Here is a 15,368-nt window from a genome sequence, read left to right as displayed (position 1 = left end):
GGTGTGAAGAAATCAACTGTGGGAGCAATTATTAGAAAATGGAAGACATACAAGACCACTGATAATCTCCCTCGATCTGGGGCTCCACGCAAGCTCTCACCCCATGAGGTCAAAATGATCACAAGAATGGTGAGCAAAAATCCCAGAACCACACGGGGGGACCTAGTGAATGACCTGCAGAGAGCTGGGACCAAAGTAACAAAGGCTACCATCAGTAACACACTACGCCGCCAGGGACTCAAATCCTGCAGTGCCAGACGTGTCCCCCTGCTTAAGCCAGTACATGTCCAGGCCCGTCTGAAGTTTGCTAGAGAGCATTTGGATGATCCAGAAGAGGATTGGGAGAATGTCATATGGTCAGATGAAACCAAAATAGAACTTTTTGGTAAAAACTCAACTTGTCGTGTTTGGAGGAGAAAGAATGCTGAGTTGCATCCAAAGAACACTGTACCTACTGTGAAGCATGGGGGTGGAAACATCATGCTTTGGGGCTGTTTTTCTGCAAAGGGACCAGGACGACTGATCTGTGTAAAGGAAAGAATGAATGGGGCCATGTATCATGAGATTTTGAGTGAAAACCTCCTTCCATCAGCAAGGGCATTGAAGATGAAACGTGGCTGGGTCTTTCAGCATGACAATGATCCCAAACACACCGCCCGGGCAACGAAGGAGTGGCTTCGTAAGAAGCATTTCAAGGTCCTGGAGTGGCCTAGCCAGTCTCCAGATCTCAACCCCATAGAAAATCTTTGGAGGGAGTTGAAAGTCCGTGTTGCCCAGCAACAGCCCCAAAACATCACTGCTCTAGAGGAGATCTGCATGGAGGAATGGGCCAAAATACCAGCAACAGTGTGTGAAAACCTTTTGAAGACTTACAGAAAACGTTTGACCTCTGTCATTGCCAACAAAGGGTATATAACAAAGTATTGAGATGAACTTTTGTTATTGACCAAATACTTATTTTCCACCATAATTTGCAAATAAATTCTTTAAAAATCAGACAATGTAATTTTCTGGATTTTTTTTCTCATTTTGTCTCTCATAGTTGAGGTATACCTATGATGAAAATTACAGGCCTCTCTCATCTTTTTAAGTGGGAGAACTTGCACAATTGGTGACTGACTAAATACTTTTTTGCCCCACTGTACATAAAAATTCAAACATACGAAGTAATGTTCATGTCCAAAAGGTCTATTTAAATACTAAACATTTCAGTTTAACTTTTATGAATTGGTTGTTCTCTCACTGACTGAACATCTTAAACAAACAAACAAACAAACAAACAAACAAACAAACAAACAAACAAACAAACAAACAAACAAACAAACAAAACCTTAATCAAAATATCTTAATTGCCATAACGTACACTGTACAATGGTTTGGCAAATAAACTGATGTTTTACCTGTTTAACTAATATACAATCATGTAAACAATCTGAAATTGCTGGGTCTTTCTATGAGAACTGTAGACTTTTATTAGGTTCTGTTCCTAACCATGAAAAGGTGCATAAACCAGTCCTCACAAGACTTGGTCCTTCATCAGTGTTAAACTATAGCAGATTCATGTGAGAACTGTTTACATGAACTGATTGCATGACAGCTAATGGAACGAAAGTTAGATTATTCACCAAAATTAGTTTCTCACCCATTAGTATAAGAGGAGATCTTGATAATACTGTTAGGAATGACTCAAAGTGTCCACAAAAAAAAAAAAAAAATCAAATTTCGATGTGCGAATATGTCAATATACGCTAAATGTCAATACAGCATGATAGAATAGAATCCCAATTTTCCTGTCTCATACCCAGTACTGGTTCTTTTTCAGGGCTGGGTTTGTTGTCCGACAGTGCTGCAGTAATTCAGGATCTGTGTCTTTAGACTCCATATTGGACATGGGGATGTTATTTGCTGGATCAGTTTTTCTGAAGGTTTCCTGAGCCACCTCTCCATTTTTGGGCTTGGTGGCAGCATTCTGGACATTGTGCTTTCCTGTTTTGTTGCGACGCACCAGGTAGTATGCTAGCAGACCAGCTATGAGTAGTAGAAGGAGGATAACTAATATGGGGATAAGGATGGCCCATAGTGAGTTCCGTCTAGAAACAGGGGATTTATGGGAGCTGGTAGGGGGTGTGGTGGGACCTGCTTCATATGGCCAGTTGCCATCCCCTCTCCGTCTGGCATCAGGCTGGTCTGCTTTACTTGTGTCAGAGTTGGCCACAGTTGGGGGGACCTTAAGTACTGTAGCACCATAGATTCCTGCCGGGTCATAAGGCACTGTCTGGAAGGAAAGTGTGCACTCTGCTGGAGGAACTCCATGTGCCTTGAGGAGGAAGTGAGCCTCACCTTGATCTTGACTTTTGCCCTTTGGATCCCCAGTGGAGTTCAGGACCTCTAGAGCCACACGTCCCTCATCTAGATCTCTCTGGGTGAATGATTCCACAGGCTGGCCATCTGCAGACCCTCCTCTTCTTATGAACCTTGCTCCCTTTGGCTGCTGGGTCAAGCTGAAGGTTGGTGAAGTTTTGGTCTTGTTGGCAAGTGCAGTGGCATCTAACAGCTTTCTGTCCACCAGAACTAGAGTGCCATGTGGCAATAAGGGATTCTTGGCCACATTTACTAAGGGTTTTACTGTGATGTTGAGGCTGGAGGAAACGTTAGCTGCTCTACTGCGGGCTACAAAGGAAAAACTGTCATTTGAAGAAGTGGACTTGATGAAGCGAACACTCACTCTCCCTTCCCTAATCTGTTTTTGGGTAAAGGCAGAGGTAGATTGCCTGTCCACCATCACTACTGCATACTTGGGAATGTTGGTAATTTTATATAGCACTTCTTCCTCTACTGGCCCTCCTGTGGATGCTTTCAACAAGGCCTCTGTGATAGGAGTCTCATCATCTCCCTGCTTGACTTGGATCTCCTGCACCTTATTAAGCACAAGTTTCTTAGCCAGGATGCCGATGTGCATAGTGTGTGGTACTGACTGGTGTTTTCCATCAGAGACTGTGAACTCCATAAAACCATTAGACAAGCTACCATCGCTCACAAATGCCACCTGGCCCATGTTCACCTCCTCTTGGGTGAACTGCATGATCCTGTGCCCAGTATCCTTGTAAATGATGTGGCCATTAGTAGGACTCTTTAAGATGCTGAATCTGACCTCATCTGGTGTACTGTCTTGGTCTATAGTGTTGAGGTACTGTTTGGACAGTACAGTGGTAGATCCTTGCAGAGCCTCCAGTAGCAGGTCCAGACTGACGAGCTCTGGGGGGCTGGAGTCCCTTCGTCTGATTGAGATAAGAAAGACCTCCTCCAGCACCACAGCACCTGGCACAGCCTGAGGGGGGTGACCATGGGGGTTTAGCCACACACGGAAAGAGAATCTGTCTGAAGTTTCTCCTGAGTCATCATGGTAGTACTCCAGCTTCCCTTCACTGATGTCATCTTGCCAGAAATAGGGTGCATCCTGGGGAAGATCATTACCTCCAAGAGTGAGTTGGCCATGCATAGGGAAGTGCTGTACCTCAAAAACTATGTCCTGGCCTTCCTGTTTTTCTTGTGGTACACTGCCTAGCAGGTTGGATGCATCCAGAATGGAGACATCGAACACCTTAGATTGCCCCTGCACCACTGACATACCTGAAGATTAAGTACAAATCAAAACATCATCAGTATACAGAACACAAGGAGATAAGGTGTTTAAAAATTAATTTAATAGATGTAGCATGGCACCTTTGTTCTTCCACAGCTGTGAAGACACATTGTGATGGGTGGCATAGTACGATACTATAACAGGGAGAATGTGCTGGAGCTTTGCTGCTGGTGGTGATGAGAGCTCAAGTTCTACAGTGTCTTTTACTACCCAGAAGGACTTCAATGGCATCTGGTGTTCATAATACACTGCACCAGCATCCAGCTAAAGAATAAATGAGGAAATAAATGAGTAACTTGACAAATTGATAACAAATGGATAAGAAATGGACAACCAATTAAAAATTTATTTCCTATTGTCCAGAAATTCATCCTCATTGCATGTTTTATTAGGTTATGATATTCCATCCACCCATCCATTATCTGTAGCTGCTTATCCTGTTTGACAGGGTTGCAGGGAAGCTGGAGCCTATCCCAGCTGACTATGGGCTAGAGGCGGGGTACACCCTGGACAAGTCGCCAGGCCATCGCAGGGCTGACACATAGACAGAGACAACCATTCACACCTACGGTCAATTTGGAGCCACAAATTAGCCTAACCTGCATGCTTTTGGACTGTGGGGGAAACCGGAGCACCCGGGGGAAACCTACACAGACACTGGGAGATCATGCAAACTCCACTCATGCCCCTTTTCCACCAAAGCAGTTCCAGGGCTGGTTCGGGGCCAGTGCTTAGTTTGGAACCGGGTTTTCTGTTTCCACTGACAAAGAACTGGCTCTGGGGCCAGAAAAACCGGTTCCAGGCTAGCACCAACTCTCTGCTGGGCCAGAGGAAAGAACCGCTTACGTCAGCGGGGGGGGTGGAGTTGTTAAGACCAACAACAATAACAAGACCGCGAAAGATCGCCATTTTTAAGCGACGAGAAGCAGCAGCTGTACAAACGCGAAATAATTTATTATTATTGTTGTTGCCGCTGCTGCTTCTTCCGTGTTATTTTTGCTTTGATATTCACGCCAAGGTTTATGCAAACGTAGTGCCGTAACTGACGTATACAGCGACGTAACTGATGTATACAGCGACGCAACTGACGTATACAGCGACGTAATGACGTGGCTCCACTTAGCCCTGCGAGCTATGGAAAAGCAAACTGGTTCTCAGCTGGCTCGCAAGTTGAACGAGTTGTGAACCAGCACCAGTACTGGCTCTGAACCAGCCCTGGAACTGATTTGGTGGAAAAGGGGTAACAGAAATGCCCTCCTCGGCCACTGGGCTCGAACCCAGGACCTTCTTGCTGTGAGGCGACAGCGCTAACCACTACACCACTGTGCCGCCTAGGTTATGATATTACAAAATGTAAATCACACTAAATGTACTCTGTGTTCATAGACCAAACATTCTGAATCCTGGTGAGAAGTAGTAGATGAATCAGGATTATTGGTGAAGAATCCTCACTGAGAGCATAATTTACTTCATGAGTAGGCTTAAGTCAAGCTGATTTTTAAACAGCTCAAGGCAATATGGGACTCAGTGTAGATGCATTAAATAGTCTATGGAAAATAGGAAACAAAACAATTAAAACTTCGGAACTCATCACTGATTCATCTTCAGTAACCCAGAACACTGGGTGTAAAGTAGAAAAACACCCCAAATGGGACGTCAGTCTATTGCAGGACACCATGTACACAGACACATTCACAAATAGGAGAACTGAGGGAGGCACCAATCCCCTATTTGGCAAGTGGGAACAGGAAGGAATCTCATGAGAACACTGGGAGAAAAGGTAGAGTTGTGAGGTGGCAATACAACCCAGTGCAACACCATGCTACCGCCACCTTGTTTCATTAATTTACTAATCAATTTAGTTGAGGACTTCAAGGAATAGATATATGTTATATTGGTCTTCTTGTTTTAAATGACATCATGCAGTCTCCACCAAACTGCGTAAAACTTTTCAATGTAACCATTAATATTGGTTCAGAAACCTTGCTGATTGGCAGATGGGTCATTATCAAGTATATACTCTAAACTGTCATTTATTTCATCCATTCATTCATTATCTATATTGCTTATCCATCAGGGTTGCAGGGGAAGCGAGAGCCAATAGAGATCTTGCAGTCACGTGACCGGAAAGTACACAACCGCCATCGTGTCGGTCAAAAACACCGCTGAATACTGCTGCACTCGTGTACAGAATGGATCAATTTCAACCGACGGACTACACGGCTCATTTTTCTAATGAACAGATAACTAGATATATGTCTAAAATAAACGATCTACAGATTTGTGGCCCTTATGGCTTACCGGACGGAGTTTTCACGACCGGATTTTGAACTGCCAGCGGAATACCCAGATGTGTATGATTACCTCATCAACTTTCCCTCGCTGTTCAGTGGTGAAGCACTGCGTGCTTATAAATCTCTGGAAAGTTTTCTTTACAGAAATTCAGGATTTGTCAGCGACTCAGATGTGGCATCTTGTAAACAAGAAAATGATCCTCACTGGATGGGTAAGTCACTTAAGTATTGAGTATAGCACTGACCAGCCCTGTTGTTTACATGGATCTGGCGTTGGAGAGGTAGAGGCTTGGCAGTGGAGATTTGAGTAGCTGTTTTCTGAGCTTAGTCAACAGGCCGGCTCTGCCTGTAGCCTCGCTTTTGCTTGCTTCGGCTCCCGGCGCTCCTCCTTCGCTTTGCTTCCGATAACAATCCACGGAGACCCCGTTGGTCTCGCTATCTGGTCTCGTCCGGAATGTTTTTTTTTTTTTTCTCGTCCGGAATGTTGTGCATGCGATGGAAATCGCTACAAACCGTCATTTTCTGCTGGAAACCAATGTCCAGTAAGTCCATACGGTTGTAGTGGATATTGAAGTCCGGTACAGACGAACAACACGCAAAAATACACACAAAAAACATAAAAACCGTGCACAGGTAGGGAGAGCTTGTAGCCGCAGCCGTTGTAGTAGAATTGTATATAGTAGGGTTTTCCAGAAGAAAAGGTAGAAGTAAAAGCAGAAGTAGAACCAGAAGTAGAAGTAGAAGGTGGAATATGGCGTTTGACCGACACGATGGCATCTGTCACAATCTGGATCGGCTGTGACGTCACATGCAAGATCTCTATACCAGCTGACTTCAGGCAAGAGGCAAGGCACACCTTGGGCAGGTCACCAATCTATCACAGGGCTAACACAGAGACAAGCAACCATTCACACTCACATTCACACCTATGAGCAATTTAATCTGCATGTCTTTGGACTGTGGGAGGGCAGCAAGATGCGAATCCAGAATCTTCTTGCTGTGAGGCAACAGTGCTCACCACTGGGCCACCATCATTTATCACTATTCAATTCACGTTGTCATTCCTAATAACTTATTCTTAATAAATACATAAATATGTTGTTTATTGTGAAGACATAAAAATAAAAACTAGTCATGTCAGTAAACATTTTGCTCAGTCTGTCAGCTATATGGTTAAAGTGGTATTTTTATGAACAGAATTATAGCAGGAGTATTTTGAGCTGGACTGAAGGGCTGTTCTTAGAAACTCTGAGATCATTATGTCCTCAGCTGAACTCCGGTCCCTAAATATGAGAGCAAACCATTTGATTTCCAGACACTAATTTCAAACACACTGAAACAACCATGCAAATGTGAGATACACTCACGTCGGTTTGTGTAAATTGACTGATTTCCTCAAATTGTCCACTCTGGTTGGGCTTAATGAGTCGTCCTAGACGTGGAGGCCTCACAAGAGAATAGTTGATCTCATCTCCATCCTCACTGGTCACTGCTCGCATGATATCACTATTGATGACTTGCCTGGAACCTGAGGCAACAGAAAGACAGATATGTGAATTCATTCATTAATGTAAAAATACTCATCAAGTTGAGTGCAATGTTTGCATATCCTTTGGAAGACAAAGAATGTGCTGATGTTAAGATATTAATTCTGAATCAGACACTTTATTTATGAGACTCTTTTTGTTGCCATTGTTGCTGCTACATTTAATGCTGCTGTACGACAAAATAGATGACAGTTCATTGCTGCAAAAGCTTTCCTGTACAAAACTCTTCTCTTGTCCTTGTGTATCTGTTGTCCCATGTGTTCATTGTTCTAAGTATTTACTTTTCTGCATGTTCTGTAGGCTTTGGATCATGCATTGATAAACAGAAAAAAATTCCAGATGATTATAGAATAAATGTACATATTGACGATGCTTATCGGTATTCAGTGTCATATTAGGAAGCACAACTAGATGGACCCGTACTAGCCTGCCTGATTGTGAACCAGCAAAATGTGGACAAGGTGCCTTTGTTATAAATACACAAGATTTTATATCACCCCCTTGTGGTCTCCAAAAGCTATTATTCCAGATGACATTAAATGGAAGGCCAACTGAATGAACCTGAAAGCACACATATTAGGCCTCGAAGTTAAATGTTGGCTCATTTTAATACATTGATGCCTCAAAAGCATGTTAGGACTAGGACTGTTTTGGCCTCTAGAGGCCGCTGTTATTTCCTTTTCATGTCATGTTTATTTTGGCCTCTAGAGGCCGCCACTGTTCCTGTGTTTTTGTGTTTGTGTTAATTGCCTAATTATCTTCACCTGTGTCCTTAATTAGTTTGTCTATTTATACCCCTGAGTTCAGTCCTCTTGTCACGGAGTCTTTGTGCTGTTATGTTTATCTCCAGTTTCCTTTGTACTGTGTTTTTTGATCTTCTTAGCTTTTGTATTTTTGCACTTTGCTTTTCTTTTGGATTATACTCTTTGGTTTTTTTTTGTCTTTTGTTTTGCCCTGTATATAGTGTATTTAGTTTAAATAAACCTTTTGATTCTTTTTCTACTTCCGCCTCACGCCTCTGCATTTGAGTCATCCCCCTGGTGGCCTAGTGGGGGTTTGCTGGATTATCACACCAACGAACCAGGTTCGAATCCCAGCAAAACCCTAACAGAAAGACTCCGTCATGACCGACTCAGCAGAGGCTGCTTCAACTGTCTACCCGGCCAACCTTCAGGGAATTATGGCAGCTTTGACACGCTTCGGAGCGACCATGGACGCTCATGGACGTACGCTCACCAGCCAACGTGAGGCCCTCGCTCGCCACGAGGAACTGCTTCAGCAAATTGGGAAAACCCTGGCACAGCTGACATCTCTGCCTGCATCTCCTGCTCCTGATCCAGTTCCTGCTCCTGATCCAGCTCCCACTCCTGCTCCAGTGCCTCCTGCAATGCTGCCTTCTTCACCTCGCGAACCCAGCCTTCCTGCACCACAGAGGTATGACGGCAAGCACAGTGAGTGCCGAGAGTTCCTTACCCAGTGTCAACTCACCTTTGAGCTTCAGCCTACCACCTACACTACGGATCGCCGCAAGATTGCCTTTGTGATCACCTTATTAGCTGGTAAGGCGCGAGCCTGGGCTACTGCTATCTGGCAAAGACAGGGACCTGAGTGCTTTGATTTCCAGCTGTTTTCTGAAGAGATGCTTCGGGTCTTCGATCAGGCAGACATCAGTACCGACGCAGCCCGAAAGCTCATGTCCATCCGGCAAGGAGGAAGCGTCGCAGATTACGCCATCTCGTTCCGAACACTCGCAGCAGTAAGTGGATGGAACGAGACTGCCCTGGTGTCAGCCTTCCACCATGGTCTGTCTGACCCCATCAAGGACGGTCTGGCCTCTATTGGATGCCCAAGTGACCTCGAAACCCTCATCTCACATGCTATTCGTCTGGACAACAGGATGAGAGAACGCCACCAAGCCTTGAGCCCCCCCAGCCTCCCTACCTCTACCTGGAGACCGTCTACCTCCTTCAGTGACTGTCCAGAACCCATGCAAGTGGGTCGTACTCGCCTCTCCGCATCTGAGAGGGAGCGCAGAAGGAGGGACAAGTGCTGCATCTACTGTGGCAAGCCTGGTCACTTCCGAGCATCATGTCCCGAACTCTTGGGAAAAGGACCGCCCCGTCCAGCCGAGGGAGGGTTGTGACGGGGCCTACCCTCTCTCCCGGACTCCCTGGCCAAGGAATCTACATCCCGGTCTCCATCTCCTGGGGTGAGTCTGTCCACTCTTGTCAAGCTTTGATAGACTCAGGGGCGGCTGGGAACTTTATGGATATTCACTTCGCCCAAAGCATCAATATTCCGACTGCACCTCTTGAAGTCCCACTGTCTGTGTCTGCCCTCGATGGCCAAGCGTTAGGTGATGGAAGAGTCACCCAAGTTACTTCTCCAGTTTTCCTCCAGTCTCAAGGTCACAAGGAAGAAATATCCCTGCACCTGATTCCTTCACCTGAGTTCCCAGTTATTCTAGGCCTTCCTTGGCTTACTCGCCACAACCCTCGCATAGACTGGGTAACAAGCCAGGTTGTGGAATGGGGCCCTGCATGCCATGCCTCTTGTCTGCTCTCTAGCTCTCCTGTGTCTCCTGCCGAGCCCCCTGATCTCACCGAGTTATCTCAAGTTCCCACAGAGTACTGGGATCTCAAGGAGGTATTCAGCAAGAGCAGGGCCGCCGTTCTTCCTCCGCACCGGGCCTACGACTGTGCCATCGACTTGCTCCCTGGGACTACCCCTCCTCGTGGCAGACTGTTTTCCCTCTCTCAGCCAGAACGCAAGGCCATGGAGGAATACCTCAAATATGCCCTGGTCTCTGGGTTTATTCGACCCTCCACTTCACCTGCTGGAGCCGGCTTCTTCTTTGTCGGCAAGAAGGATGGGGGGCTCCGACCATGTATTGATTACAGGGGCCTGAATAAGATCACTGTGCGCAACCGATATCCCCTTCCGCTGATGTCCACAGCTTTCGACCTGCTCCAAGGCGCCACCGTCTTCACCAAGTTGGACCTACGGAACGCATACCACCTCATCCGTATCCGACAGGGAGACGAGTGGAAGACTGCCTTTAACACCCCGTCTGGGCACTACGAATACCAGGTGATGCCCTTCGGACTCACCAACGCACCAGCTGTTTTTCAGGCCCTAATCAACGACGTCTTAAGGGACATGATTAACCTATACGTTTTTGTCTACCTCGACGACATCCTTATCTTTTCCAAGACCGTGCAGGAGCACCGCCACCATGTCCGCCAGGTTCTCCAGAGGCTGCTACAGAACAATCTGTTCGCCAAGGCCCAGAAATGCGAATTTCATGTTCCCGAGGTCTCCTTTCTGGGATTTATTGTACGGACAGGCCAACTCCAAATGGACCCTGCCAAGACCCTGGCCGTCCGGGATTGGCCTACTCCCAAGTCCGTTAAGGAGGTTCAGCGGTTCTTAGGATTCGCTAACTTCTACCGCAAGTTCATCAGGAACTTCAGTTCTGTGGCAGCACCCATGTCTGACCTCACCAAAGGGACAGGTGGATCTTATGGCTGGTCTCCTCAGGCAGAAAAGGCGTTCAAAGACCTCAAGGACCGCTTCTGCACGGCACCCATTCTGGTTCTCCCGGACACCTCCCAACCATTCATCGTGGAGGTGGACGCCTCGGACAGTGGTGTCGGCGCGGTGCTCTCTCAACGTTCGGAAGGAAAGCTGCACCCCTGCGCTTACTTCTCCCACCGCCTGAGTCCTGCTGAGTCCCGGTACGATGTGGGGGATCGAGAACTGCTAGCGGTCAAACTGGCCCTTGAGGAGTGGAGGCACTGGCTGGAGGGAGCACAACATCCATTCCTGGTTTGGACTGACCACAAGAACCTGGAGTACCTCCAGCAAGCCAAGAGACTGAACCCTCGACAGGCTAGGTGGGCCCTGTTTTTCAGTCGGTTTGACTTCACCCTCTCATACCGCCCCGGCTCCAAGAACACCAAACCTGACGCACTGTCCAGACTGTTCTCTGCCACTAACAGGGAGAATGAAGTCGGGCCTATTATCCCTGTGTCCCGGATTGTGGCCCCTGTCCGCTGGGGTATTGAGGAGGCTGTCCGACGAGCCCAACGCCAGGACCCCGGTCCTGGGACGGGGCCACCAGGCCTCTTGTACGTCCCACATCAAGCCCGGGCCAAGGTTCTCCAGTGGGGTCACTCTTCCCCTCTCACCGCCCACCCGGGAGCTCGGAGGACCCTGGACTTCCTGAAAAGACGCTTCTGGTGGCCTAACATGGAGAAGGAAGTAAGGTCATTTGTCCTGTCCTGTGAGGTTTGCACCAGAACCAAGAACCCACGACAGCGTCCCCAGGGTCTCCTGCATCCTCTGACCATTCCCCGGCGTCCCTGGTCCCACGTGGCAGTCGACTTTATCACGGGTCTCCCTGAGTCACAAGGTAACACGGTCATTTTGGTCTTAGTTGACAGATTCTCCAAGGCCTGCCGCTTCATACCACTGTGCAAACTCCCCTCTGCTCTTGAAACTGCGAAACTTTTGTTTAATCATGTCTTCCGAGTCTTTGGTCTTCCACAGGACATCGTCTCAGATCGAGGGCCCCAGTTCTCCTCCCGAGTGTGGCACGGGTTCTGCAAGGTCATCGGAGCCACTGCCAGCCTCTCCTCTGGGTTTCACCCACAGTCCAATGGTCAGACGGAGAGGCTCAACCAGGACCTGGAAACCACCCTGCGAGGCCTGGCTATGGATAACCCGACATCGTGGAGCACCTGGCTGCCATGGGCGGAGTACGCCCACAACACCCTGCAGTCATCGGCCACCAAGCTGTCGCCATTCCAGTGCCAATTCGGGTTCCAGCCACCTCTGTTCCCGGACCAGGAGGAGGACGCGGGGGTGCCCTCGGTCAACCAATATGTGAGACGGTGTCGCAAGACCTGGAGCAAGGTCAGGAAGACCCTCATACAGACCTCCAGAACCAACCAGACTCAGGCCAACCGCCATAGAAGACCTGCACACGCTTTCCGCCCTGGGCAGCGTGTTTGGCTGTCCACTAAGGACCTTCCACTGCGGGTGGAGAACCGCAAGCTTGCTCCTCGCTACATTGGCCCCTTCAAGGTGGTGCGCAGGGTGAACCCTGTCTCCTACCGGCTCCAGTTGCCCCGGACTCTGAGGATCAACCCCACTTTCCATGTTTCCCTGTTACGGCCCGTACTGACGTCTACGTATGCCCCTGCCCCTAGGAACCCCCCACCCCCCCGCATCTTCCAGGGGCAGACTGTGTTCACTGTGAATCGCCTGCTTGACTCCCGCCGGGTCCGCGGCGGGTTGCAATATCTGGTGGACTGGGAGGGCTATGGTCCTGAGGAGCGCTGCTGGGTTCCTGCTCGGGATGTCCTTGATAAAGAACTATGTCGGGACTTCCATTCGGCCCATCCGGATCGCCCTGGGAACGTCAGGAGACGCTCCTAGAGGGGGGGGTCCTGTTAGGACTAGGACTGTTTTGGCCTCTAGAGGCCGCTGTTATTTCCTTTTCATGTCATGTTTATTTTGGCCTCTAGAGGCCGCCACTGTTCCTGTGTTTTTGTGTTTGTGTTAATTGCCTAATTATCTTCACCTGTGTCCTTAATTAGTTTGTCTATTTATACCCCTGAGTTCAGTCCTCTTGTCACGGAGTCTTTGTGCTGTTATGTTTATCTCCAGTTTCCTTTGTACTGTGTTTTTTGATCTTCTTAGCTTTTGTATTTTTGCACTTTGCTTTTCTTTTGGATTATACTCTTTGGTTTTTTTTTGTCTTTTGTTTTGCCCTGTATATAGTGTATTTAGTTTAAATAAACCTTTTGATTCTTTTTCTACTTCCGCCTCACGCCTCTGCATTTGAGTCATCCCCCTGGTGGCCTAGTGGGGGTTTGCTGGATTATCACACCAACGAACCAGGTTCGAATCCCAGCAAAACCCTAACAAAGCATATAGATAAAATAATGTGCCAATCAATATATCAATATTTTATTATGTTCTGTGTACTCAGCAGTCACACTGTTGTATACTGTATTTGCATGTCATGTAGTCTTGAGTGCTTTACTGATATATTATTATTTGTTACACCACGGTACTAGAGAAATGACTTTTCATTCCAATGTATGCAAGCTATATTGAGGAATGCCAATAAAGCCCGACTTGACTTGATGATAGTGAATTAACTGAAAATTATGTCAAAGTTTGGATCTCCTTTTTGTAATGTGCAATAAATATTCTCTTATAACTTGTACATGCCATTTGCCTTAATAACTAGCTACAAGCTACCATACACTATCAACTGTATATATATCCCCATCTATCCATTATATGTAACCGCTTCTCCTGTGCAGGGTTGTGGGCAAGCTGGAGCCTATCCCAGCTGACTATGGGCAAGAGGCGGGGTACACCCTGGACAAGTTGCCAGGTCATCGCAGGGCTGACACAAAGAGATAAACAATCATTCACACCTACGGGCAATTTAGAGCCACCGATTAGCCTAACCTGCATGTCTTTGGACTGTGGGGGAAACCGGAACACCCGGAGGAAACCCACGCAGACACAGGGAGAACATGCAAACTCCACACAGAAAGGCCCCCATTGGCCACTGGGCTCAAACCCAGAACCTTCTTGCTGTGGGGCGACAGTGCTAATCACTCCATCACCATGCTGCCTTTTGTGTGTGTATCATCTCATTATCTCTCTAGCCGCTTTATCCTGTTCTACAGGGTCGCAGGCAAGCTGGAGCCTATCACAGCTGACTACGGGCGAAAGGCGGGGTACACCCTGGACAAGTTGCCAGGTCATCACAGGGCTGACACATAGACACAGACAACCATTCACACTCACATTCACACCTACGCTCAATTTAGAGTCACCAGTTAACCTAACCTGCATGTCTTTGGACTGTGGGGGAAACCGGAGCACCCGGAGGAAACCCATGCGGACACGGGGAGAACATGCAAACTCCACACAGAAAGGCCCTCGCTGGCCACGGGGCTTGAACCCGGACCTTCTTGCTGTGAGGTGACAGCGCTAACCACTACACCACCGTGCCGCCCTGTGTGTGTGTGTGTGTATATATATATATATATATATATATATATATTCAGGTAAAAAAAGCACAGCCATAATCTTCTCAAATTAGTGGCACATACGTATATTTGACATTATTCTTTCAAATTATAGGGCTGTTGCCTGCTTTATACACCAAGATAAAACTAACTTTCTAATACTGTGGGTCCATATTTGCCTTAAAGTGTACCTGTAGTGAATTTTAATTACTAGCTATTTGAAAAGATCACATATGATACCCTTGGTTCCATCATGTAACTTTCATCATAAGCGCTTGCCAAGTATGTACAAGTTTTAAGTCACTGCTCCGCCACTCAGGCATGATCAGCGACACGTTGCCTCCTTAATGGGCTGTTCCAGCACCGGTAGTGACGCACAGTCGTTGGTTGGTCCGAGTGGCTGGGCTGCAGTGGACTAGTCACTGACCCCGTGGTGCAAACACCAGTCTAAGATAACGCATTATCAACCAATCTACTCATAAGAAATAGAAGAAATATTTACACTTACTTGAGCTGATCTTTGGCTGGATCGAGTCAAAGTTAAAAAAAAAAAAGGCACTGTTCATCATCAGTGTCGCACTTCTCAAGCTTGAACCAAATCGCTGTCCTGAATCATGAACTGAATCATGAATTGATTCACTGTCCTGAAATTGAATCGCTGTCCTGAATCATCCGAAGTGCATAAAATCCATGTGCCATCTCGTAACAAGTTTTACCTCCAAATAGCCCAAACTATGTCAGACAGATTTTATCCTGTTTACGGTGGGCTTTCCCACCATGAAAGAGAAACCAATTGAAACCAAAAGAGTGAAAGTGATTATCATGC

General features: G+C 47.1%; 1 protein-coding gene across 1 annotated transcript in view; it reads right to left on the bottom strand.

Moving 5' to 3' along the window:
• Positions 1–1,409: 1,409 nt before the first annotated feature.
• Positions 1,410–15,368, bottom strand: part of cspg4 (chondroitin sulfate proteoglycan 4) — an 84,642-nt gene continuing 70,683 nt past the window's right edge. The window contains exons 8-10 of the mRNA XM_060914376.1: positions 7,305–7,465; positions 3,724–3,907; positions 1,410–3,630 (exon numbers count right to left, since the gene is read on the bottom strand). Coding sequence (XP_060770359.1) covers positions 1,796–3,630; positions 3,724–3,907; positions 7,305–7,465 — 2,180 coding nt within the window. The 3' untranslated portion in view covers positions 1,410–1,795. The remainder of the gene's footprint in view (positions 3,631–3,723; positions 3,908–7,304; positions 7,466–15,368) is intronic.

Source organism: Neoarius graeffei, chromosome 2, assembly GCF_027579695.1.
Source record: "Neoarius graeffei isolate fNeoGra1 chromosome 2, fNeoGra1.pri, whole genome shotgun sequence".
Taxonomy (NCBI): Eukaryota; Metazoa; Chordata; class Actinopteri; order Siluriformes; family Ariidae; genus Neoarius; species Neoarius graeffei.
Note: the sequence above shows the minus strand (reverse complement) of the source record. Positions and strands in the feature narration are given on the sequence as shown.